At 31.8% G+C, this 26070-nt stretch overlaps 1 protein-coding gene across 1 annotated transcript in view; it reads right to left on the minus strand.

The window, feature by feature from the left end:
• The window catches only part of Cpne8 (copine 8), a 193049-nt gene that overhangs the window by 64406 nt on the left and 102573 nt on the right, over positions 1-26070 (minus strand). The window contains exons 8-10 of the mRNA XM_015493226.2: positions 20356-20459; positions 16838-16942; positions 15550-15591 (exon numbers count right to left, since the gene is read on the minus strand). Of these exons, the coding sequence (XP_015348712.1) occupies positions 15550-15591; positions 16838-16942; positions 20356-20459 (251 nt within the window). The remainder of the gene's footprint in view (positions 1-15549; positions 15592-16837; positions 16943-20355; positions 20460-26070) is intronic.

Below are 26070 nucleotides of genomic sequence, written 5' to 3' on the forward strand. Positions count from 1 at the left end.
ACATTTGAGTCATTATTATATGTCTGGATAGTTCTTCCTATTTTCTAAAAACAGTAGCATATAGAAATAATTAAAGTCTGCTTATAATGTTAGACTATTGAAATTGTATGCAAATCTATTAGACATAACTTAAACTTTTGCACATAAAATAGAACAATATATACAATTATATTAAGTTATTTTTCTATTATATTAAGTTCTAATAAGCTTATTACACTAAACCACTGTTTAGTTTTAGTACACGAAAACACTGCTTCCTACTCAAATTAAAATTTGCCTGGCCAAATAAAAAGCATATTATATTTAGGACCAAAACTTCCTGGAATAAAATATTTTTACACCTAGCTGTAACTTCAAAAACACAATTTAGTCCGTTAGAAGTCACAGCAGAGAAAAAGCTGCCTAAAACAATGTTGAAATTTATTTTAAAGATTAAATTATAAATTTGTAATATATGTGTTCTAATGGATTGATTTATTAGAACTATATTCTAATATATTCTGAATTAAAATATCACCTAAACTTTATATAGTAGATATGGTAGATTCTTCCTACATATTAAATATTTTATTCTAATATCTTTAGGAAATAAAGCATTATGGAACTATTAAGATAGTCATGTTTTCAGGAGATATCATGAATGTGAAGACTCCAATATAAATAGATTTTTCTGTGGCTGAATAAAATTTCAGTTTTGAATTCACTTTAAAGACATAGCCATAGAAAAAGAGCACATCAGAAATTTTTTACTCTTGTTTTGTATGTTAATTTTAGTCCATATACAACAACACAAATACGAGTTCAAACACTATAAGTTAACAAGTTTATATCTCTATATTAGAGTTAGACATATAATATTAGGAAGATCAACAACACAAGTCGTACAATTTATAAAAACTCATGCCTTCATGTTTATGTTTTATTTCAAGTGTGAGTCATGATAGAAATTTAGAATATTTGGCTTTCGAAGAAGAAAAGGTCTGGATAATTCTTCAATACTCTTAGCATTGTATATACAATGATAATGATTCTATGTTTATTTAACTAAATATATAATTTACCAGAAAACCTGAGATAATCTTGACATCTTTAAAGAACATTATATCATAAATATAAGTCATAGAAAAAATATGAATAAAACCTCAAGTTCTTTTAAGGTATTATTTATTAGTCAAAAAGCAATTACATAATACTTCTTCAAACTGAACATTAATGCCAAATAATTATATTAAAAAAGTTTAAATATACATACAGGATGGATAAGAAAAATGCAAGAGTATGGCTTCTTCTCTCAGTTGTTCCCTGAGATATCAAATTCAGCAAAACACAAAAAATATTCATTTTACATTTTATTAGCAAAATATTAAAATTTCCAGATTTTTAGTAACATCTATCTTTATGTGGACTATATTACCTGGTTTCAAATAAAATACAGAAATGACCCCAAATATTTTGAAGTATCTTATACACAAAAAAACTTTCTTCCATTTATAAGAATGTGGATAACTGAGGCAGTTACTTAGATAATTCAAATATATTATTACTTATATGTTTCAAATAAAATAGTCTAGAGGGCTTTGTTGTCTTCCTTAAAATTACTTGTGTAGATACCATTTAAAATTATGAATATCCAAAATAATGCTCACAAGCAGGCTGGAACTAAGATTATTGTAGTAGAACTCCAGAATTTAAAATTCAAACATTGAGCAAAAGTGTTTGGTGAAGTAATACAGCACAACAGACCTTAAGATATAAAATGGAATTTCAGATGTTTGGCCTTTACCCACACCAGGAAGGCACATGCCAGTCATTCAGACAAAATGTTCTTTAAAATACATAAAACCAGCACTCAAATGTACATCAATATTTACAAAAGCTAAATTTTCAAATTGCCTTGATGTTTTAAAATTACAGAGAAAATAGTAATAGAAAATAATCACTCCACTGTATAAAGAACAAGCATCATTACTATACAAAAGTCTTCACAATATCCAGAAATTTAACTTGTAAGATCTCTTTGACCTGTTCCATTGATTTTTCTCCTAAAACTCTCATTGAGCAATCACATATGTCTGTTGTTTCAAACAGATCATTTAAGTAGAACATTCCTCAATTTATATTGCAGTTTCTCCCCTAGTTCCCAAATCTCTAACAGTCTGAATCACAACTCCACATGCTGTAAAATTTTAAAAAGAGGAGCTAGGTATGGGAAAGAGTGGAGATACAGTGATATCTTAGAATGAGAAACAAGATGAAACACAGCTAGTACTCACAAATATCTAGATCTTTTAGGAATAGTCTTATGTTTAAAAGCAGAGTAGGATCCAGTTGCTAAGGTCTGACATGTTTCTCTTTTTCCAGCAGGAGGTGAGCATGAGTTCTAGTATCATCTTTGTTGCAAACATGCACCAGATTTATATATTTATTAGTCTCTTTATCAAGACTAAGCAAAGGCTAAACTGGAATTTTAAATCCATCAAATTGAAGGCCAAGTTCATCATATCCACTTCTAAAACTAACAAGTTAGCAACTCGTTATTCCGCTGTTTCTATCAATAAAGCATGTTTTCTTTTACAATCTATATTAGGAATCCAAAAATTTTGTTTTATTTCAGTCTCCAACTGAAACCATTCAGCCATTATAAACTCACAGAATCCAACCCATTAACACTAGCCCAAGTATCCATTCTCACCTTTGTTAAATGAGAAAGTGTGCGTAAAAGTGCAAACTCTAAGCATATTCGAAGTGTATAGGCGCTGTACCTGACAGTGAAATTCAATACTGTTTCCATTGTCTTTGCTACTAACCTAAGAGGTTTTTATCACTATCCCAATAATCTCCATAAACCTCCCAAGTAGCTTTTGTACTTCTGTCTCTCCCTGATTGCACAGATATTTTTCTATAGTTTGATCATGTTAAAATGTCCCTGGCTGAGAATCAAAATCTCAACAGCTCCAAAATTCCAATGGAATTCATTATATAACCTCATCTGTCACTAGAGTTCTTTCATTACATACTTTTACCTTACTTTTTATATCTGTATTTGTCATTAGTTTTTTTTTTAAATATATGATAACCTACTTACACAGAACCATAGCCAAAACAAAATCCTCTAATCCTTGGTTTCACAACATCCCTTCTTTTTGTATTTCCTGCTCTCCTTTCAGATAAATCACATATCAACTTACCACAAATTTATCTGGAACATTCCCACCCATATGTAAATTTTTATTTTTTCTGAAATTCAGCATCCATTTTATGATATAGTCCTATCAGGAAATGTTCATGCTTTGTCTAGTGTTTTGCTGCAGAGGTTGTACTGTATCTTCTATAGGACCACAATCTTTCTCAATATATGGGCTGTATGTGTGTTAATCATTTTTAATTCCCATGCAGTAACTAATACAGCAATCTGCTTTGAATAGATGCTCAAAAAACATTTCTTCATTTTAACATATTGACCTTCTGTTCCTAATCTCAGAAAAAAAAAGTTGGTCTCATCGACTGCAATCTTTTTATTATTCAATTCCAGAGTAAGTTTCTAAAATAGCTTTCAGTCCAAATATGAATCAGAATGAATCAGAGTTTTTCTTAAAAAAAAAAAAAATCCCTCACACTTAGACTGTATCCTATCCTGAGTCTACTGAAGCAGCATCTGGATGGGCAACAGTTTCAAGCAAGCTCCTCATATGTACCTCCAGCTGAAACCACCACCACTGCCAACAGTCTGCAATATATATCTCTGGCAAGTAGTGAGACGATTTCAATAATTTGCTCTTGATTACATTAAAAGGTCAATGTGTTATATTTCATAGGGTGGAGATGTCATTTAAGGTCATTTTAGAGATATGCAAAATACTGTTCAATGTGAGCCCAGGGAAAAACCTTTGAATATGATTAAAAATCTTTTGGGAAGCAGCTGGTAAGATGAACTGAAGTCAGAAATATGTTAATTAATGAAATATTTCATCCAGTAACCTGGTTGTCAAAAAGATTGCCATTAAACAACAACAAAACAGGTAAGGTTTTGTGCTTTTTCTTTAGAAACTTCAGTATATTTCTCATGTGTGTTATAATTAAACTCTTTTTTCAGATGAATTTCTTATAAACCTTAAGACAGTCCTATGGATGCTAGAAGATAACAAAAATGATGAAAATGAACAACGCGGAGGTACTTCAGACTTGAGTGACTGAATATCTTGTTGACAAAGTGTCAGTCTCTCAGTATGGTATTGAGAACACTGCTGTCCTTCATCAGGAGATTGTTCTTTGGAGAAAGCATCATTACAAGAAATCATTCTCCAATGTTTTGAATATAACAGAGAGATTTTCATTTTAAGGGCAATAACTATGAACCCCTGGAGACACAAGCAGGAACTTGAATCAAAATCATCAGCAGTAAATTTCAGTCATTTTATTAATTTTTATGAAGAACAAAGTGCAATTAAAAGCTTCCTTTCTGTTACCACTCAACCTTAAAGCAGAACCTGGAATCTTACATATTGAAAATACAGAATGAATTTGCATATGATTTAGATGTTTTTGTCTCCTGAATGAAAAAGATGGGAGTGCAAAACATATTAATTAAATAAATGAGAAAAAATAAACTTAAGATGTAGTTTCTGTAAAGAGAAACTGGAAATTAGAGAAATTGGTGCTCTGCTTGCCAGTTTAACATGAGACATCCTTCACCCTTAACTCCTAGCCTCAATCCTTGAAGTATAGGATTCTACTCATCTGATCGTCTCAGGCTTTTTAGAAGCAACCAAATTTTCTGAATTAATTTTTTTTCAAAATGAAATGCAATGGTTGTACATATTTATGGTGTACAGTGAGATAATTTAGTCAATGTATTTAGGCAATGTATAATAATTAAAACAGAATAATTAGCATTTCCCTCTCAAACAACTATTATTTCTTTGTGTTGGGAAGCTTCAGACTCTATTCTTCTAGTTCTTATAAAATATACTTTGTTGTGAATTGTTATCATCCCATTGTGTATTATTATTTTTAAGAAAGTAGCAAGCTGTGATTTCTTATGAAGACACTATATGCTTTACTCACAATTAAAATACTATTACCAATATTTGGAGCTATGGCCAGTGTTTCTAGATAGATATCTTCTGACATTTGTTAGTTATCATCCATTATTCTCTCTCCCCAGAGGCAGTCTCTTCTTGCTTACTTAACCATCTCTTAATCCCACAGGTAAAGAGGTATGAAATGCATTAGGAACTCAGCTCTCTGAGCCACATAATGGAACTAGAGAGTTGATATGTCAAGCTGATTTATTTATAATATTGATATTTCTAGACATTTCATTGACACCTTCTTTTCTTAATATATTTTAAGAAACCATGGAGAAATTTTTTGAGAATAGGGAAAGGTAGATTAAAAAAAAAAAAGTAGTAAAAAGAGAGAACCTTTCTGATGGTTGATGTATCTTTTCTATTTACATATTCTAAATATTGCAGATACAGTGCTTAAAGCTACACTGTTCAATTTACTAGATATTAGCCAGGCGGAATCACTGAATACCTAAAATATGACCAGTATGGAGCTTTTCATGAAATATGTAAAATATTCTGTATTTCAAAGACAATACACGAAAGAAGTGGTATCTCATTAACAATCTTGATGTTAATCATGCTGAAAAATAATACTTCATTTACATCCATTTAAGTACAACATATTATTAAAATAATTTCACTAGATTATAATTCTTTTTTATTGTGGCTACCAGAAAAATGTGACCATATGCTACTTCTACTGAATAGTACTCTAAAATTTCAATTTTAAAATTATTAAAAGCATATCCACAAATCATTAAACCTCCCTAGAAAGCAATATTATTAATAAATATATAATATTCCTTTTGATGGATGTCTCAGAATTTAACTTGAACACTTAAATTGTTATATATGAGTTGAACATTTTTAGCATAAGCCTTCTTTTCTGTTTTCTGATAATTATCATAGAGTCTTAGAAATGAAAGAAGTAGAGAAAAGTTAAAGAGGTATTTTTAAGGATATTAATAGATGCAAACAAATCAGTTCCCAATATTTTGTTACTATTTATAACCCTATTAAAGTATAAAACTCCTACCTCAATCCCATGATCAATATCAAATAACGTATTTTAAAATATTTTCTAGTTTGGCTTAAAAAGTTATTTGGTTTAAATGTAATTTATTATACATATATGTTTGAAATTTTGTTTTTGTTGTTGATTACTAGTGACTTGATTATTTTCTTATGAATTTACTATTTGTGTTTTTCTGATCAATGATAAAGTCTTTGTGTCTTTGTAAGTGAGTGTGGGCATTTTCTTATTATACTAGGACTATTTGTGTATTAAAGAAATGATATTTTTATCTATAAAGCTTTATATATTTAAATTTATTGATTTCTTCAAATGGCCAGTAACTGTCAAAAGCAGTCAACCTGACTGGTGACTGGTCCCCAGGGACAAACAAAATGAGATATGCACAATGAGACGCCTTCAAAAATGGCTAAAATTTAAAACTGTATCCAAATATTGACATGGATACAGAGCAACTAAAACTCTCACACAATGTTCCTTGTTAAGTAAGTTGGCAAACCACTTTAGAAAAGTGTTGGTGAGAACCTACTAAAGTTAAATACAGGACCCAGACCCAGGTATATACCCATTGTATCAAATTTCACCACGTACTACTAAGAGACATACACAAATATCTTCATGCGGCACTGATCATAACAACCAAAACCATTAAAAAAAAGGTCCACCAAGCATGGACTAATTAGATTTATTGTAGCTTACTGACCAGCAAGATACGCTAAAGACACTGCAATGAACAAAAACAATATGAATCTCATAAACTTTTCTCAATATCAAGCAAAAACCAGACATAAAAGAGGAGTTACTCTGAGAATACATTATATTAAATTCAAAAATATAAAGCACTAAGCCATGGTAATATAAGGCAGGAAAGTGGCTGCTTTGAAGAAGGTAAATAGTGACTTAGAAGGGCAGGAGAATGCTTTAAACTGCTGCTGAACCTCTGAGTGTCAATGCGAGTGCTCCTCACAGGGTGTGATCAATCTGTGCAACTTCATTACACTGTGAATTTAGGACTTGCACACTTTGCTGCAGTGAATTGTAATTGAATCACAAAAATCATTCTTAAAATGGACCCATAAGTTCCATCCCTATTATGTTTAAGGGAGGTTTAAATTCAGAAATTCATTCCTAGCCTTCTATTTTCTTTTCTTTCTGTTATTCCCATTTAGGTGGAAATTATTTTGTTAATGGTTTGAGTCTTGATTAATTCTTAGGTTAGTTTTAATTTTACATAAAAATCATCTCAAATCATCTGAAAGGCTAAATTGGTTATTTTCTAATTTCTCATTCTTCCAAATCTAATTCAAAAGAAGGAATTTGGTTGCCTTCAAATAGCCTGCCTCCCTGGCAGGTTTCAACCTGAGTTGCTGTAGGATTTTGGATTCAGAGAACTACAGACTTTAATACTAAATCTTATCTATAGACCAAACTAAAAGCTAACATTTTCACTCAGTTTAAGTTCCTTTTCTGTGATAGTTAACTTTAATTCAGCAATAGTGGTCCTGAAGACATAAAATGATTTATTTTGGAAAGGTGGACTTAAAATCCAAATCTTTCCAAGAGACATTAATAAGACCTTAGCTTCACCCATTTTCCCTTATTCCAAAGCTTGCTAGAATATTTTTGTCCTATTCTGGACAGTCCTTTCTGCCTACATTCCTTTTCTTCCATTTGTAATATTCAGGCCTTCATTTGTCTTGATTTATTTTCTCTCTCTCTGGGCTGTATTATAAAATTACTTCCTACTGTTATGCTGTTCTCTTTATTATTTTTCTCTTTTCAGCATCTGTTTACTTTTTTAAAAAACATTTTTTTTAGTTGTCAATGGACATTTATTAATTAATTGATTGATTGATTGATTTATATGTAGTGCAGAGGATCAAACCCAGTTCCTCACTCACGAGAGGCAAGCGCACAACCACTGAACTACAACCCCAGGGCAAGTATCTGTTCAGTTTTTAAAAAATCATTTCCAGTGTTTTATTGTATAAATTATGGTATTCTTACAAAGTAAATTCTAGTAACTTTTAATACTCTTTTTATTTACATCTGTATTTACTTCATCTTTTTACCTCATGAAAACTACAGATAATTACAGAACTACTTTAGGAAAATCATTAATTTATTCTAGTGACAGTGATGCTGTTATTCACTGTTTATTTCTGAGAGATGCAGGCGTTTACAACTTATTGGACACTGTGGATAAGAGAAAGGAAGGGCCAAAAATGATTATGATCCTTCAGTTCTGCGTATTTGGGATTAGAGGACTTATTTTCAAGAAATATTAATTGGTAGAGCCAAAGTAAATATAAAAATAGAAAGATAATAGACCTGCCCACCTGGTAATAATTAGTCACTGCTCAGTCTCTTATGTGGTTACTTACTGCCCCATATTCCATGGATGCCCCCTAGGCTTTCCAGGTCACCCCATAATCCTAAAAGATTGACCCTGGCAATGTAAAGGGCTTGTAGATCCCTATTCCCATTACATGGCTCTCCTCTATTTTGATGGTGTATGAACACTTGAATATCACCCCTGGAAATCTCACAATAGAATAAACCTGAGAGAAGAAAGGCAGAATTAGTGGTGAAATTGATGACTAGTTTAGGATTGGACAGAATGAAGCAAAATCAATCTCCTCTTTGTAAAATAGAGTTTTAATTTGAATAGTCTTTCTCAGTCCTAAGGATTCTAATATTATCTTGTACTGGAATTAGAAATTAATTTATATTTCACAATTGAATGATAACATTTTAATGGAGACAAAAGAATTTAAATAGTAAGGTGATAAAAAAATAAAATTTAACAATATAATAATAAAGCTATGGAGAAACACACACACACAAAAATTAACAATATGGGTACACAGGTTGATTTGAATTTGATAATTCTGTGTAGCAGGTGAAAATTTATCAGTATTTGGACACAAAATAAAACAAAAAATATCAATTTTCATCATAAGATCATAAATACATGAATGTAAAACCAAGGATAACTGCAAACAGTAAAACAGAGACTCAGGAAATGACAGCTCAAAACTCACTCCCTGAAGTTCCACTGTAGAAATAAAGCACCGATATTATTCAAAATATTTTCATTTAAAGCATGATAATGAAGAGATAAAACAACAAGTATTGACAGAGGATCATTAAACAGATAACAGCTATTTTAAATACTCTCTTCTGTAATACTGAAAAATAACACAGCAAGGAGCTAGTACGTAAAAGGCAGTTAATCTACACTGTGAGGAATAAGAAGATAAAATCCAGGTTCTTGACCCTAGGGAATTAATAATTATCACAAAAGGCAAAGCAGAAACAAATAATTTTGATACAAGTCAAAATGTATTAAGTCTGCTAATAAACATTCATAGGTGGTAAACACACAGGAGAGGGGGATTAAATGAATTCTGAGACAAAGAAAAGCTTTCCTACAATTGATGGCATTTAAATTTGGCCCAAACAGAAAACCAAGAGGCAAAAAGAACACAGCAGGTTTTTCCAAGGGGTGAAGGGATCTCAGTAAATGCACAATGGAAGAGGACAGGCCCAACATGAGACTGCATGGTGGAAATTGGCTAGAGTACCACTTCCCAAAATCTGTCTTGCATTTTTCTGTTAGTAAAGGGCCTGTGTGAATTGGTTACAAAATTTTCTTTAAAAATAATCTAATTGAAGACAAGATATATGCACTTCTTGAAATATATAGCTGAGAGAATCCAAAATCATTAAAGGTAGAAGAATTTTTAAAAACTTAAATGTGATTAATATATTATTGTATAAAGGATTCTGGTTTTTTTTTTTTTTGGTTTGTTAAATAGCATCACCTGGTTCAACCCCATCGTGTGCTCAATGACAATTTATTCCAAATTAATTAATAGAATTTCTACTGGATTATAAATCAATGAAGAAGTTCAAGAGTTAAAAGTTGATTACCATACTAAGTACCTAATGATATATAATTAGAGCAGCCTTTCTTGAGAGTAAGAATTATAGATTAAAGGGAAATGCAATGAAGAACTCACAAGCTATATCTGAGAAGAATCATTTAGTAGATGGGGGAAATAGATATGTCAGTGAATAATATGCACATTAAGAAATTCCACTTATTAATATTTTAAAAATCTCAAAGAATAGGCAATGGAATAAGGAAAAGATTGAATCTTGTCTACTGAATACACAGGATACTCAGGGTTAATTATAGGCAAATGGTGTGTTATATTTCAGGGAAGATTAGCTAGAGTGAGTGAAGAAACTGAAAACAAATGAAAAACATAAAAGATTTACAAAGATCTTCCTAAAAGGAGGTCTAATGTCTTAAACAACTCACAATTCTCAAGCACTGGGCCGGGAATCACTTGGACATGATGATGCATAATCCCAGAATGAAAACATCAAATGCATTTATCAAATATTAGCTTCAAAGGTAACATACTAGAAAAAGACAGTATTTGTATAGCAAAATGAAGTTTGCACTTAGTTATAATAAATGCCCCTATTAAATGACACCATTTGACAAAATACAGAGTGGTAACAATGAAACTTTTAGTCTCCCTATTCAAGAGACTTTGGCAAGCTGGAATTTCATGATTGGCAGTTCACTATCTCAGCCTTTTCATCAAATCATCATTTTCTGGTAGACAGCGATCTACTTGGTAGCCCATTTACAATCAGTCCCATATAATAGATACTTGGACTTAATGCAGAGCTACTCCATTAATGCTCACTGAATTTTAAATTAAGCTACAAATTCAGCTAAAGCAACTTCAAGCAATTGAAGCTTTTCAAGGACACCGCCACTGATTGCTCCAGAATTCAGACAAGTCAGTTTTACAGCACTTTAGCTTCCAATTGTTAAAATGAAGTTTAAAATAATCTTCTTTCTCATCCTTTAAAGAAAAAGTGGAATCTATGGGAATGATTTTAGTAAAGTGATTTAACTTTTTGAAAATGAAGTGCATTAAAACCAATTACTCATCCTAAGGTCAAGCAATGCCCCTGGCACTCTCAGATATTGTCAGTATGTTTAAATAAAAGGGACAGATGACTATATTTCTTCTCTTCTAGATTAGCTCTGGGTACCTAAGTTAACATTAAGTGCTAACTTGCTTAACAGCATTACCACATTTGTGTATACTTCATAGATTGATGAGATGTTCCTCACAGAATTAATTTCAAGTTGATGAATTAAGCTAAAAATACTATCAGAATTCTGACAAGACCACACTGCTATCTGAAGTTCCCTGACCATGAATATCATTGTGACCACAATTATCTGAAGTACCCTTTGCTGCAAAAACTAAATGTTCTAAGTAGGTGAAACTAACCAAGCACTTTCCATTTTAATTTTTACCTGAAATACTTTCCCCAGATTGAAAGAGCAGATTACTCTACTGGTTTCCTATGGTCAAATTTATACACAAAATAATATAGACATATGACCAATTTTTCCCACTATGTCAGGGGACAGTTCTAAACTTCGATTAAATGCCAAGAAAACATTCCATCTAATATAAAGTTACTTATGATATTTATCAGATGGGCTTCATTAAATACTAAGGTGGTGCTGTCCAGTGTAGTGGCTGATGGCCATGTGTTGCTAGAGGGCACCCGAATTGTGGCAAGTATGAACTAAAATGTGGTGTAAGCATAAAACACATTGTAAATTTCAGAGACAGTATTAAAATGTAAAACTTCTCGTTATTTTTTTATACTGACTCTACATTGATAACATTTTAAATACACAGAATTAATGAAATATATTATTACATCAGTTTCACTGACCTATTTTTAATACCTAATGTTGCCACTAGAAAATGTAAAATTAGGGACTTGCATTATATTTCCATTGAACAATGATAGTGTATAGTGTAAAAAACAAACCCACTGAGCAAATAATCTATTCTAATAAGAAGCATCAAAAGTTCTGGATGTACATATGGAATATAAAATTATAAGCATACAGGATTTTGAACAAATATTAAAGATAGCAGAAGGACAAACATAGTGAATAAGAAAGTCTCTAAATCATAACATTGTGTCATAAAATATAATGAGTGTCATATCATAGTCACTCCGATTTAAGGAAAGGACACTTACTCTGGGAAATTATGTCAGAAAAACAAAAATGCATGTAAAAAGCTTAATAAGCATGCTCTTATTCTACATTTATCCACAGCTGGATATCAATTTGTATATCAACCTATATGGTGACTATTACTATAAATATATATGGTAATATAAATTTGAATTTATATTATGAAGTATATAAAGTTATAAGTTACTATAAATTACTATAAATTTATATAATGATAAATTTATAAAGTTTTTATGCATTATTTTCTACTGGGAACTAACACACCTTTTAATTTTTAAATAAGTTACTTAATTGGAAGAGTTAGTGAGAGAAAATTAATTATCTTAATTTTTCTTCATATATGATCCACAACCCAGTAACTTGCTAACACTGAAAAAATCTGTTTTTTGGTGCACATGTATCATACAGAATTGTACATTGAATTTTTTATTAATATATTGAGCTACATTTTCAACTAAAGAAAAAGTATTCTACCTTAACATTAAAAATATATTAAGGCACTTACAAAGTTGCAATCCATTTCCCTAACTATTCATTCTGCTAATCCTATAATTCATTTCAAGGAATGTTTAAATTTCTCCATAATAATGTTTTCTACTTCCAACCTCACCCTCTTTATTTTCAGCTTTTAACAGTTCAGACCTCTTATGAATGTGCTGTTAATGATGGTATATTGAAGCAAAAATTAAAAGATAAATCAACATATCAAAGTTAACAATCCAATGACAAAATGAATTTGTTAATATCAAAATAGTTTCTTTGCTTCTGAAGTTTGATATCTCAAAAGAAATTATTTATTGAAAAATGTTTCCCCAATCTAATGGTCTAAATCCTCCACTTCCATTAATTGTTCATAAATTGTGTCTCTGTGTATGTCTGTTTCTCTCTCTCATCTCTCTCTCTCTTGCTCTTACTCTATCTTTCGTGTATGTGTAACCCAGATTGTGCATATATTTTATTGACCATTTCAATATCTGTTAAGAATCTCTAAGAATATATAATACTCATTTATCTGCACCTAATTTTCGGTTATACAAGACTTGCTACTTAAGAACATTTTCCCCGATAATATAACATTTCAGGTAACGAAATAGTCAAATTATAGTAAATGGTTTCCTAAATAGCCTTTGCACTCTTCACAATTACCACATTATCAATTACTAAAGTATCGTGACCAATGTCCACGAAAAAAGCTTTCATATAAGTAGAAGAATTTATAATTTTAGGGTGTATCCTATAGAAACACAGTGCATTAATTATTACTGCACTGTTGGAAGCATACTACCAGGTTTCAAAGTCTGGCTCCACCTTTTATTACTCATATGACCTTAAGCAAGTTACTTCTTTTCCTCAGTTTCTTCATTTCTAAAATGGAATTAATATAATATCTATCATTTATTGTAAAAGTTAAATTAAGAATAACATGAAAAATGCTTAGAAAATACCTGGTACAATAGAAACATTCATCAAGTCATATCTTGGATAGGAATACTCAAAACCCCCAAATCAAAAGAAAGAAGAATCACATTCCAAGTTAACTCTGATACTGAAAGCCACTTGAAATGCTTGCAACTTTAGAGGAATATTGAAGGACAGTCATAGAAGCACACCTTTCAGAGATAGATAATACAATATCTACAAATCTGCAAACAGGATTGAATGCTCATGGATATAATGAAATCTGAACTTACACTCCTCATTCCTAAGTGGTCAAATTAAAACCATCTCCCCAACTTGTAAAAATTATTAGGAAAAGGCTACCAGTTTTGTCCAATTCTAAAAATTTAAAATAAATTATATGATAAAGTGCCTAAAGTCCTTCTTTACTTAAAGCAGCATTATTTCTTTTTCTAAATTTCTAGGAAGCAAAATTCATTTTCTCTGTGAATCAAGTTTAATGAAGCAATGGAGCATAAGTTTCCAACAGAAAAACAGAAAGTTTTCTGATAAGATTTTACTCCAGAATGCATGTCACATTCTTATAAAGGAAAGCCAAAAAATTAATTCAACGAATACCTGGCAGAAATGCAATGATCAGTGGTGTAACACAGGTTATCACCAAGAGTAAATTCCAAACCATGACTCTCGGACTTTAGGACAATCATGTTTGAGATACAGTTTGAAGACTGAAATCCTTAAGTCTTATAGTTATTTGTTGGTAGCTAAAATGTGATATAAAATTTCCACCTCTCTTTCATCTTCCCTTATCACTTCTTTTTTAAAAAAGGAAAAAAATACTACTTTTTTCAAATTTTTGGACATTATTAGACCATGTGTGAGAATATGTGGGCAAATGTCACATATATGCATGAAAGTGTCTGTCCAGTTGGACATTTTCCTACCTATGCAGCAAAAGAATGAGAGAGGCTGCCCCTTTGGCATAGGCTGGGCTTCTGAAACTGTTCCTGTACCCACAGGAGTGCTCAGGGAGCTCACTCCCATCTCTGGGTGTGGTTGCTGGTTTCTATGGATTGCAGAGAGGACTTTGCTTGCATGCTTGCATCTTGAGCTTTGACTTCCTGTTTCAGCTTAATTTACCAGTGAGCTGTGGGCTGGGGTTTAGGGCATTAGCCAAGTGGAAAATTAAAAGAGCCCTTTACTACTTTCCCAGTTGTCATTCTCTTTTGTCATGAGTCTATTCAGTCCTTTCTGGAAGTACCTAGAAAGGCAATTATCTGGAATTTTGAGCATTTCTGGGTCCTTGGCTTGAATACTTGAAGACATCTCAATATTAATTCTACTTAAAATGGCAGAAACACTGGAAAAATGCTCAAAGAAGAAAAGGAAGAAGTAGTGTGTTTCCACCCTTTTAGTCTTTAGCATCTACTGTGATATGCAGGGGGAGAGTGTCCCGCAGAGCTCCGAACAACCATTTGCTCTACCAATCCCCAGACACAATTCTAGGGTTTCTTTGTGAGATAAGTCTAGTCTCTGTTTCTGCAGGGGGAGTGAAGAGTATGTGTTCGGTGCTCAGATATATTCCCTTGAATGGTACAGGATATAAAGGTTGTAGGAATCTTCAGAGAGATTTCAGGATGCAGAAATTTGACAAACTCTGATCTACAGCTAATAAACTAGACATCTACCAGTCGGAAGCCATGAGAAAAACATCAGGTCCAAAGTGAAAAATCTTTATTACTGTAAATGATGAAAATCTCTTTTAATCTCCAAGTTGAAAGAAGATACACTCTTTTAAAATCTCATGTAAACATCTCAATGTCATTTGAAAAAAACAGACAAAATATGTAATCTAAAAATGGAAATTAAAAATGAGGGCCATTTCCATGTACCTGCTTCTTAAAGTATATGTAGTTTGAAAAGCATGAATAAAAGAAAAGAAAATGTCTTACCTCCCATCTCGATCCCAGTCATAAACCTCTACTTTGATTGTTCTGTCCATGGGAAAAACACACATTAACATTAATTAGTATGATCAAAATAATATGATTGAGAATTAAAAACTAATTTGTCAGATATTCTTGACAGATAAAACAGTGCAAGCTTGTAGATATTTACAAAGTAATTTAAAATTGATTTAGCTAACTTCATTGTTAGAATTCACTTCAGATTTTAAGTCGATTTCTAGAATCTATGCTGATTCTTTAATGGGAGTAGAGAAAGTACATGGGACGCAGCTCCTCAACCAGGAGGCAGGCCCCCACTTCCACACTTTCGAAAACCACTCTCTTGGCACAGTATTTCTCAAAGTCAGAATCATATGGGCACTTATCAAGACACAGGTAACTGGACCTCTTCTGCAGAGTTTCTGGCTTAGTCGGTCTGGAATTGGACCTGAAAATCTGAATTCCTACAAGATTACCAGATGGTACAAATACAACTAATCACATTATAAGAACCACTTTCTCAGAAAAAGAATGAGTCCAGTTAAAAAAAAAATTGCAGTCTTATTAAATAAATAACATGATAATTAAGTAGCATATCACATTTCAAAGTAAACTTAATGACACATTGGTAATCAAGTATCCCTTGTATAATATTGGTTAATAGAGTCAACTTCCTTTTTCTTTTATGCAAATAAGATAACTTTATAATTTACTCTCATTAAAAGAGAAAAAAAATTGATTTTAAGAAATCATCAGGAATGTGGGACTATCTTCAGGACCACCTCATCTGGGTACTCATCAAAACAACATTCTATATCTATAGAATTTCTATGAATCAGCAACCATGACCTCAGTTGTGCCAAGTAACATTTTCAAGACTTTGTGTGACAATAATTTGTCTTGTAACTCCGGTATATGTACTTACTCCACTCGAGAAGGATGTATTATATTAAAGCCTTGAGGCAATGAGAATTTCGAAATGGCTCTCAAATAACAAGTTAAAGCTTAAATTAATGTTCAATATACCTTGGATATTTTCATGTGTAATATTTTCACTGCACATTTTCATCTTTGGAAAATCAGTTTAACCAAATTTTAATTAGCCAAATTACATCTATTGCCCAAATCATCATCGAATAAGAGTCACTTAAAATTTTTTGAATAAATTAAACAACCATTTATAAATACATATTTACATAAGCAAAAAAGCCACCATTTAAAAAATAATCTTGCTTCAATTATTAGATCTATACTAAACATCTGAAATCCTCAGAGAAGTTGCCATTTATTTTACCTGTCATAATCTCCATTGCATAATGCTCTGACTGAGATCTTGAACGCTTGCCATACTGGATTTAGAGTGTTTTTGACAACTTCAGTTTTATGACAAATTGTAAAACTGTAAAAAAAAAAAAAAAGTTTTCATTTACTTTCATGATTCAGTTATGATATAGTGTTTTTATGCCAATCCTCTTTCTTTTTATGCAGAATAAATGTTGTTGATCCCACTCTTGTTGCTACACCATTTAAGAAAAGGAGAATGACTTGAAAACTTTTAAGATTAGCTCACTATAATATAAAACAATGAGATTTCACTATAAGTTTATCACAACTGTTTTTCCACAGATTCAATAAACCTAAAGCTATTTTATAAGTTATTTTTATAAAAACTCACAGGCCATATATAAAGATGATCTATAACTCTAAAAAAGAACGATTTTGTTGGAGTATTGGAGAGAAAAACCTGGTTGAAGTGGGTTTAATAAGGAAAAGAGAAACTAAGAGTCATGTACATTATTTTTGAAGGGTGCAGCTGTGAAATGAAAAACAGAAATGGAGGGTAGCTCAGCTGAGTTGGGTCTTCAATGAATCCCACAATGTGTTCAAGGTTTGGCCACCATCTGCAGTGCCACTGGGAAATAGTGGAGCCTTGAGGAGGTGGGGCCCAGTGGAAAGACATTAGGTCATCAGAGATGTGTCCTTGAAGGAGATATGGGGAGTCTTTTCTCTCTTTCCAGTCACCATGGGGTGAGTACCTTTGCTTTACCATGGGCTCCCCACAGTGATGTTCTGCCTCAAAATGGGTCCAAAAGCAAGGGAGTCATCTGACCATGGACTGAAACCTCTGAAAACATGAGCCAATATGAACTTTTCCTCTTTTATGTTGATTTTCTCAGATATTTTTTCCCAGTCACAGAAAGTTGAGTGATACAATAGCTTAAAGTAAAAAAAAAAAAAAATAGATAAGGAAAAGGGTTTTTGTTATTTTTATTATTATTATTATTCATGACAGAAGAAAACAACTACCAAGATTGTTTGACAAATGAAAAGATCTAGCAGAGGGGAAATCATGTGATGTATCAAAGAAAGGAGAGAAAGACTGGAGCAATGTACTTCAGATCAATGACAGTAGACAAGGTAAAATAAAAACCAACTGACCATCTTTAAAGCAACATGCTCAACAGTCTACTGACTTTTGGGCTAATTTGCTTATGGTTAAATGAAAATTTCTGGTATATTCCTAGTGTCACCAGTCACAGTGATTAAATAATTTGACACTTGAAATTTTTCCTCATAAGAAAGTGACTCATCTTCTTAGTGAGATATTGATGAGCCAGGTAGTCATTTTTCTCCTGTTAAACATTCTCATTTGTAACACATTAGATGTGATGTGGACAGAAAAATTTCACCAGTAAGAATTCCAGAGCTGATATAGTTGGTGGAAATTCTAACAGGATTCTGATGTAGCTTTTTCTAATATTCAGGAGTATGGATACGAATATAAATGTGTATAGATGTCTATCACAAAAATATTGTAAGAAAAATACTCATTAAATAATCTATATGAAGATAATTCAACCAAATCTATTTACCAAGATTACTTACTACAAAGGTCGAGTTACTAAATAAATGTGAAAGCAAAAAAGAATTTGTAATATATATCATTAGAGGTTTTAAATTAATATTTCTAGTAGAAAAGAAGTTACTTCTTTTTAAAATAAAATAAGCCTCACACATTATGAGTGAGAGACAGTTTTTGAAATAGTTCCATGTTCAATTAAATAAAAATAAAGCAAAATCTTTTGAGTAAGAAATTGACATACATGTAAAAAGTGAGGAGTACTTCAGAGCATTTTACTCATTCACCATCAAAACAGAATGATCTATATTAATTCATTTATTAATTAATGAATACACTTGGCTCTAGCTAGTGAACTAGTTTTCTGTGTCTAAATATATATGGAAAGTTTTCTGAAATGAGATTTATCAAATTTTAGCAATTTCTGCTTTATAATTTTAAATTATATCCTTTCTTAATAATTATTTTTTAATGATTGAGTATCTTTCTTAAAAGCATAATAACATTTTGCAACAAAGGCATAACTTGTAGCTGCCAATGTATGATACCCTGAACACCTATGCTTGTACAACTAATCTTTACAAATAAAGTAGTAAGAAGGAAAATAGGAAATTCAGTAAAGAAATAGTTTGGTCAAGAGAAGACAAGAACTTTGTGACTCCAGAAATTCTGAATCATTCCTTTGTTTCTCTCTACATTTGAAATGCCTGGGAAATATGATTACTTTCTTCAATATTTTTCATATGGCTATAATTGATGTACAAATGCAACTGACACTCTTACATTTTTACCACCAAATTCAAATGACATATACAATAATAAGGCACTACAACAAAAATATCCAACAGTTACTTAGTAGGTTCATCAGCAAAAATCTCACAATAAGTAAAGCATCATTCTAAACTGCCCAGTGCATTCACTTTAAATAGCAAACTTTCTATTTCTACTTGACATCTTATGAGTTTCCACATAACTTTAACATGTTGTGTGATTTTACTTAAAGTGAAGCAGTACTAACAAATTATTTTTCATTTTATGCCCTTCACTCTTAATTTACTCTTAATTATTGTTATAAAACAATAATAATTATAGCAATAATAATAAGTATGTTTAAATTCTTCTTACATGCTAGAAAAACTTCTAGACATTTTGTGTAATAAGTCATTTAATTTTTTTAACAATCCTGGAAGGTAACTATGATCATTACCTCAATTTATACATTAGAAAACTGAGTCTTAACATAGTTTAATGCCCACCCACAGGCCTATAGCTGTTAAGTAACATGATTATGATTTAAACCTTGACAACATAACTTTAATAATATATTTAACCACTAAATTTTTTCATGAATACTGACAGTACAACATGAATCACAGAACATGATAATCAAATATACTTAATGGTAATTATTTATGCTAAATTATGCTCTATAAATCATAGACATGTACTCAAAAACACAAAAAACAATCTAATAATAACTAGCAAAACCATCAAATTTTATTATACTATACTAAAAAAAATTATTGACTTTGGACTCAGATAGTACTGGAAAAAAAACCACTGTAGCATAAAAAGCAATCCATATAAGTTCATATCCTTCTAAAGAAAATGGTTTAAGAGTTCAATAATACAACAAAATACATTTGTTTCAGCATTTTGGGTTTCTACACAATATCATTCTTCCACAATCCTAAGGCAATATCATAATTGCATAAAAAGTAAATAGGAAATGTTTCTGTGAAACTTAAAATCATTCATCTTAAGTATCAAATATAATATACAAAATGATTATGAAGTTATACATTACTACTGAGACACAAAAATCACATCAATTTTTAAAGTACCAAAATATTTTCCTCCATTTATCAACTTAATATGCTCCTCTGACTCAAATGTAATAACTCAAATATCACTCTCACCAAAGAGTTAAAATGAATAAAAGATAAATCTACCTGCCATCTTCATTACTTCGATAAAATACAAGAAAAGGGTCTGATTTTCCAAAGAAATCCTTCTTGTCCAATTTGTTTGCACAAAATTGCATCAAAACAGCATCCTGAAAACAAAATTAATAAAAAAAGACTCAAAAGCTGGGCTATAAATAACTAGAAACTGCAGACCTCAAGCAAGACTTGACAAGAAAACAAATTTGTCATTTTAATGCAAATGGCCAAGTGTGGAAGAGCTCTACACAACATAAAATCTCTTTTTCAAGGATTGTGGAACTTTAAAAATTGCCCTGGAAATTTTCATTCAAGTTACAAAACTTACTTATCAAAAACTGTTAACATTCTTTCCCTAAAAAGTGATATTAAGCTAAATGTCTCTGGGTATTCAAGATTGCCATACAGGAGCTACATTCGTGTTTTCAATCACTCAGGTACAGATTTAGAACAAGCCATGCACCTGCCATGTATTAGATGTTGAAATACACTAAATGATTTGAAGGCAACACGATAGACACACTCTGACAACATAGTTCAGGATCTTTTTTGGCAGGGTTGGTGGTGAATTATTTCTTAAATTATAAACAAATACATCAAAATGTCTGAATAATTATTAAAAATAATTTCTATGATACCGAGTTTCAAGAAAATTAAGAGTTTCCTTCCTTTCACTCTTCTAATATTTGCATGTTAATTATTATGCCAAACCAATCATTGCTATCAATTCATGTATTCAGGAACTCATAATCTACATGATTTCAATGTAGGGAAGTTAGACATTGATTATATAAGTTTTTGTTTAAAAGGTAAATAATGTAGAGTTCTTTAAAATTAAAAGTAATACTTTGGAGATTTTTTTGTTTTAACTGACAGGAGATGGTAAAAGTTTTAGGAAGAGGCAGAGTGGAAAAGCAATTCAGAATAAATGAAGAGGTCACAGTTTTGAGTAGTATATGGTGGAAACATTAATGATGCCTAAAAAAGATCAGACATTCACCATTTTATTTGGGGGAGTGCAACAATACTTATAAACAATGAAAAGGATGATGCTCTCTTTATCATCCATCCATTCATTTACTGTGCAAATATTTCTCAAGAAATCCAAGTCAGACTTGGAAATAGGGTGATTAGACAATTTCTGCATTTAGAAAGTCATAGTTCTAGATTTCCCCACTCCACCCTTCCTCTCCCATCCCTTCTTTAGATACCAAAGATTGAACTCAGGGATGATCTGCCACTGAGATACTTCACTAGCCATTTTTAATTTTTTTTTTTTTATTTTGAGACAGGGTCTTCCTAAGTTGCCCAGGCTGGCCTTGAACTTTAGATCTTCCTGCCTCAGCTTCCTGAGCAGCTGGGATTACAGGTGTGCGACAGCACACACAACTCTAAATTTCTCACTTTCAGAGATAATGGTATAGTGTTATTTTACTTTATTATTTAGCATATAGCTATGATAACTTCTGTCAGGGGAACTTAGCCAGGCATATTGATAATATACATTTTGAAGAAAATTAAAAGAACAGAAATAAGAACAGTATAGACTTCTGTCACCTCCAGCGAAAAGTAATCAAATATGATCACTTTACTTTCTAATTCGAGGGCCAAAGATTAAAAATTTCTATACTATCCACTAAGGAAGTAATGAGAGAATAATTGCAAGAACAGAATTAAGAAGGAAGGACTGTTTTGTTTTGCTTGTTTTCATATATTATGTATATACATACATACATACATACATATATGGAAATGCTCTTGGGAAAGAGTGGTTTTCTAAGAACAGGGGACATTACAATGACATTGTTCTTGATGCAGAAAAATCACTCCTTCTCAATATTCCCCTGTGAAGTGCCTGGAACAAAACACAAACTTCCAAGGAACATATACTTAGAATGCAAAAAAGATGTAAAAACTGGGTGTAGTGGTACACACCAGTTAACTTCAGCTACTGGGGAGGCTGAAGCAGGAGGACTGAAAGTTCAAGGTCAGCCTCAGCAACTTGGTAAGATCCTGTCTCAAAATTTAAAAAAAAAAAAAAATTAAAGCCCTGGGGATGGATCTTAGTGGTAGAGCATGCCTGGATTCAATCTCCAGCATCACTAAAATATAAAAATAAATTTTTTAAAATAAATAAATCATGTGTATTTTAAATTGTGAATAAAACTTCAAAGATATGTTATTTTTAAAGCATGGACTTTACATGATCATTAGTAAGCTCAATATCAATATTTCATATCTCAAATTTTATTCCTTAAGTCTGATAAAAATGAATAACTAATTCAAAATAAAGATTGCTTTCAATGAAGCAAATTATATGATGTTGAGGAAAATATTTTTAACACAAATGTATTAAACTCAAAAGAAATCTAATGTAGGGTGAAAAATAAGCATTAAAATACTTTTAGAAATATACCAGCATCATTGCACAGTTTTGAGGTTTTCATTCTCTCTTCACTTTGTGCCACCAAATAGATTTTTAAGATCTCTCCTGATGCTTCACTGCAGTATAAAGATCTTCCTACTAAAGAAATCTGCTTGGATGTTTCACAGGCATGTCTAACAAGTTCAAAATGAAGTATCTACTGTGTATCCATAAACTTACTTCTCCTCCAATTTTACCAGTTCAATTAGTGGCAGAATTGTCCTCCCAAGAGCTCAAGGAAGCCATCCTTAGCTCCTTGCTTTGCACTACTCTTTATCCAGTCCAGCACCAGGTTGTTCCATTCCACCTGGAAAACTTCTCTCAAACCTTTTCTTTGCATTGACTACCATACCCCAGTCCCAGCCAACCTCACCTCTCACCCACACATGTGCTGTAGCACCTACTCCTTTCTCCTTCTTCAACTTTTAGACCTTGTCCAATCCATTCTCTGAACATTCAACAGATAAAATAAGATTTTTCATATATGAAAGAAATCAGGCTACTCTCAGCTTAATGTTCTTCAAGGATTTCCCTTGCATTTAGGATAAATGCAGAATTTTGAACATCGTTTCAAAAGCCAGCATCAAATGGGCTTTGACAGGTCTTTTTTACCTATATCTAGGGAAGGTTTAACCCAGTTATCCCCTACTGCCAGTCCTGGTCATCACACCTGGACACATTTCTTTCCCAATCTTACCCAAGCTGTGCTCTCTGCTGGAATTCTTACACTTTGGCTGACAAACCACTGCTCCTGTTAGGTCTGAGTTTAAATGCTGCATTCTAAAAGAAGAATGCAGTTACCCCCTCCTCAATATAAATCAGATGCCCACTGCACTCCCTCATAATACATCTGAATCACTTAGAATAGATCATGATATATTTATCTGTATATTGCCAGCTAGGTAATGTCTGTGGTTCCACCTAACTAAATATTCTTTAAAGACAAGGACCTCCTCTCACCATTGCATTCCAAGCAACCACTCCTGGGACATTACAACATTCTGTAAATATTACTGAGTCAAGACATCAATCATGAAAGCAAAAAATATTCTTTGCTGAATATTTTCAAGCTACTTTTAAAACACATTTCCAGTATGACTTAAATGATATTAGTTTTCACTGTCATTCCATTAGATAATAAAAGTATATAATACTAAGTTAAGAAAAATAGGATTATCAAATAAAAATAAACATTTTTATAAATTTAATATTTATACGTATCTAAAATGAAGCCCTTTTTTCCATACATAGTATCCACCCGGAAGAGGTATTAAGAATACTTAAATTTTTGGAAAAGAACATGGGGAAAGTTTTTTTTGCTGTTGACATTAACTATAATTTTTTTTTGGATTTGATGCCCAAAACACAAAATACAAAAGCAAAAATAGACCAGTAAAATTACATGAAAATAAAAAGTTTCTGTATAGTAAACAATCAAATAAACAGGCAACTACAGAATGGGACAAAATACTTGTGAAACAAATAAGTGATGAAGGGTTAATCTCCAAACTATAAAAAAAAAAAAGAAAAGAAACAAAACTCTACAACTCAGTCAGAGAAAGAAAAAAAATACCAACTCAATTTAAAAAATGGGCCAGGGAACTAGATAGATAATTCTCCAAAGAAGACATACAAGTAGCCAACAAGGTACATGAAAGAGTCCAAATATCACTGATCATCAGAGAAAGATAAACTAAAACTACAATGAGATACCATCTCACCCTTGTTAAAATAGCTATTACGAAAATGCACAGAGAAAAGGTTACAAGTGTTGATAAGGATATAGAAAAAAAATCCTTATAGCTGTTGGTAGAAATGCAAATTAGTGTAGATACCATGGAAAACAGTATGGAAGTTCCTCAATAAATGAAAAATAGAATTACTCAATGATTCAGCAATTCCATTTCTGGGTTCATAGCAACAGAAATTTAAAACAGCATCTCAAAGAGATATCTGTACCCTTTGTTCACAATAGCTAAGATACAGAAGCAACCTAACTGGCCCTTCAGTGAAGGAATTTCCAGAAATGTGTGCGTGTGCTTGAAGGTTTTTTGTTGTTTGTTTTGTTTTAGGGGTGTGTGAGTGTGTGTGTGTGTGTGTGTGTGTGTGTGTGTGTGTGTGTGTGTCAGAGAGAGTGAGAGAGAGAAGGAATATTATATTATTCAACCTTATAAAGGAAGGAAATCCTGTTATTTTTGATAGCATAGATGAACCCCAAAAATATTACGTAAGTGAAATAAGCTGGACATAGAAAGATAAATAGTACACAATGCCACTTATACAAGGAATCTAAAATAGAAAACTCACAGAAGCAACAAGTAGAAGGATGGTTGCAAGGATTGAGAGAAGGAGAAAACTGTAAGGTATCAGTCAAAAGGCACAAAGTTTGTTTTGCAGGATGAATAGTCCTAGAGATTTACTGAACAATGTGGTGTTTATGGTTAACAATACTGTATTGCATATTTAAAAATTTGCTAAAAAGGTAGATCTTAAGTGTTCCTATTACAACAACAAAAACAACAACAATAAAGAAGTTGGGAGAAACTTAAGATAGTTTATAGTATAGATTGTGCTGAGTTTCACAAATATATATTCATCTCCATTCATCAAGTTGCACACATTAAATATATAGAGCTTTCTGTATGTCAATCCACCTCAATAAACTGGTTTTTAAAACAGGATAGTAGCCTTTAAGTTGCAGAAATTAAAGATCTAAGTATATAACATTCCTCAGCTGACTAGCAAAAGAGACAAGAATGAAATTCAGGCACTTAGACTCTAAAGCTTACGCTCACTGTACAAGTTAACAACCAATGCTTGTTTGAAAGAAAAAAGAAATGTAGCTTTCTATGGTGTTGAGTGTGAAATAAAATTATTTCATTTAAAATTCTAAGTGATAATGTTTGATACTTTAAAAATTCCCTAAATATAAATTCAAAAAGAACTTAATTCTTCCGTAAACACTATTTTGAACACACTTGTGCATCCACTATATTAGTATAGAATGAAATTCTGTTTCTAGGTTTATTATTAATGATGCTGACCATCATAAGGCTATAACTAAGAATCTAAGGCTATAACTAAGAACTGAAAGAATATACATTGAGGGATTGGGGATGTGGCTCAAGCGGTAGCATGCTCACCTGGCATGCACAGGGCGCTGTGGCCTCAGCACCACATAAAAATAAAATAAAGATGTTGTTGTGTCCACTGAAAACTAAAAAATAAACATTAAAAAATTCTCTCATTCTCTCTCTCTCTCTCTCTCTCTCTCTCTCTCTCTCTCTCTTTCTCTCTCT

This window comes from Marmota marmota, unplaced genomic scaffold (assembly GCF_001458135.2).
Source record: "Marmota marmota marmota unplaced genomic scaffold, marMar, whole genome shotgun sequence".
Lineage (NCBI taxonomy): Eukaryota > Metazoa > Chordata > Mammalia > Rodentia > Sciuridae > Marmota > Marmota marmota.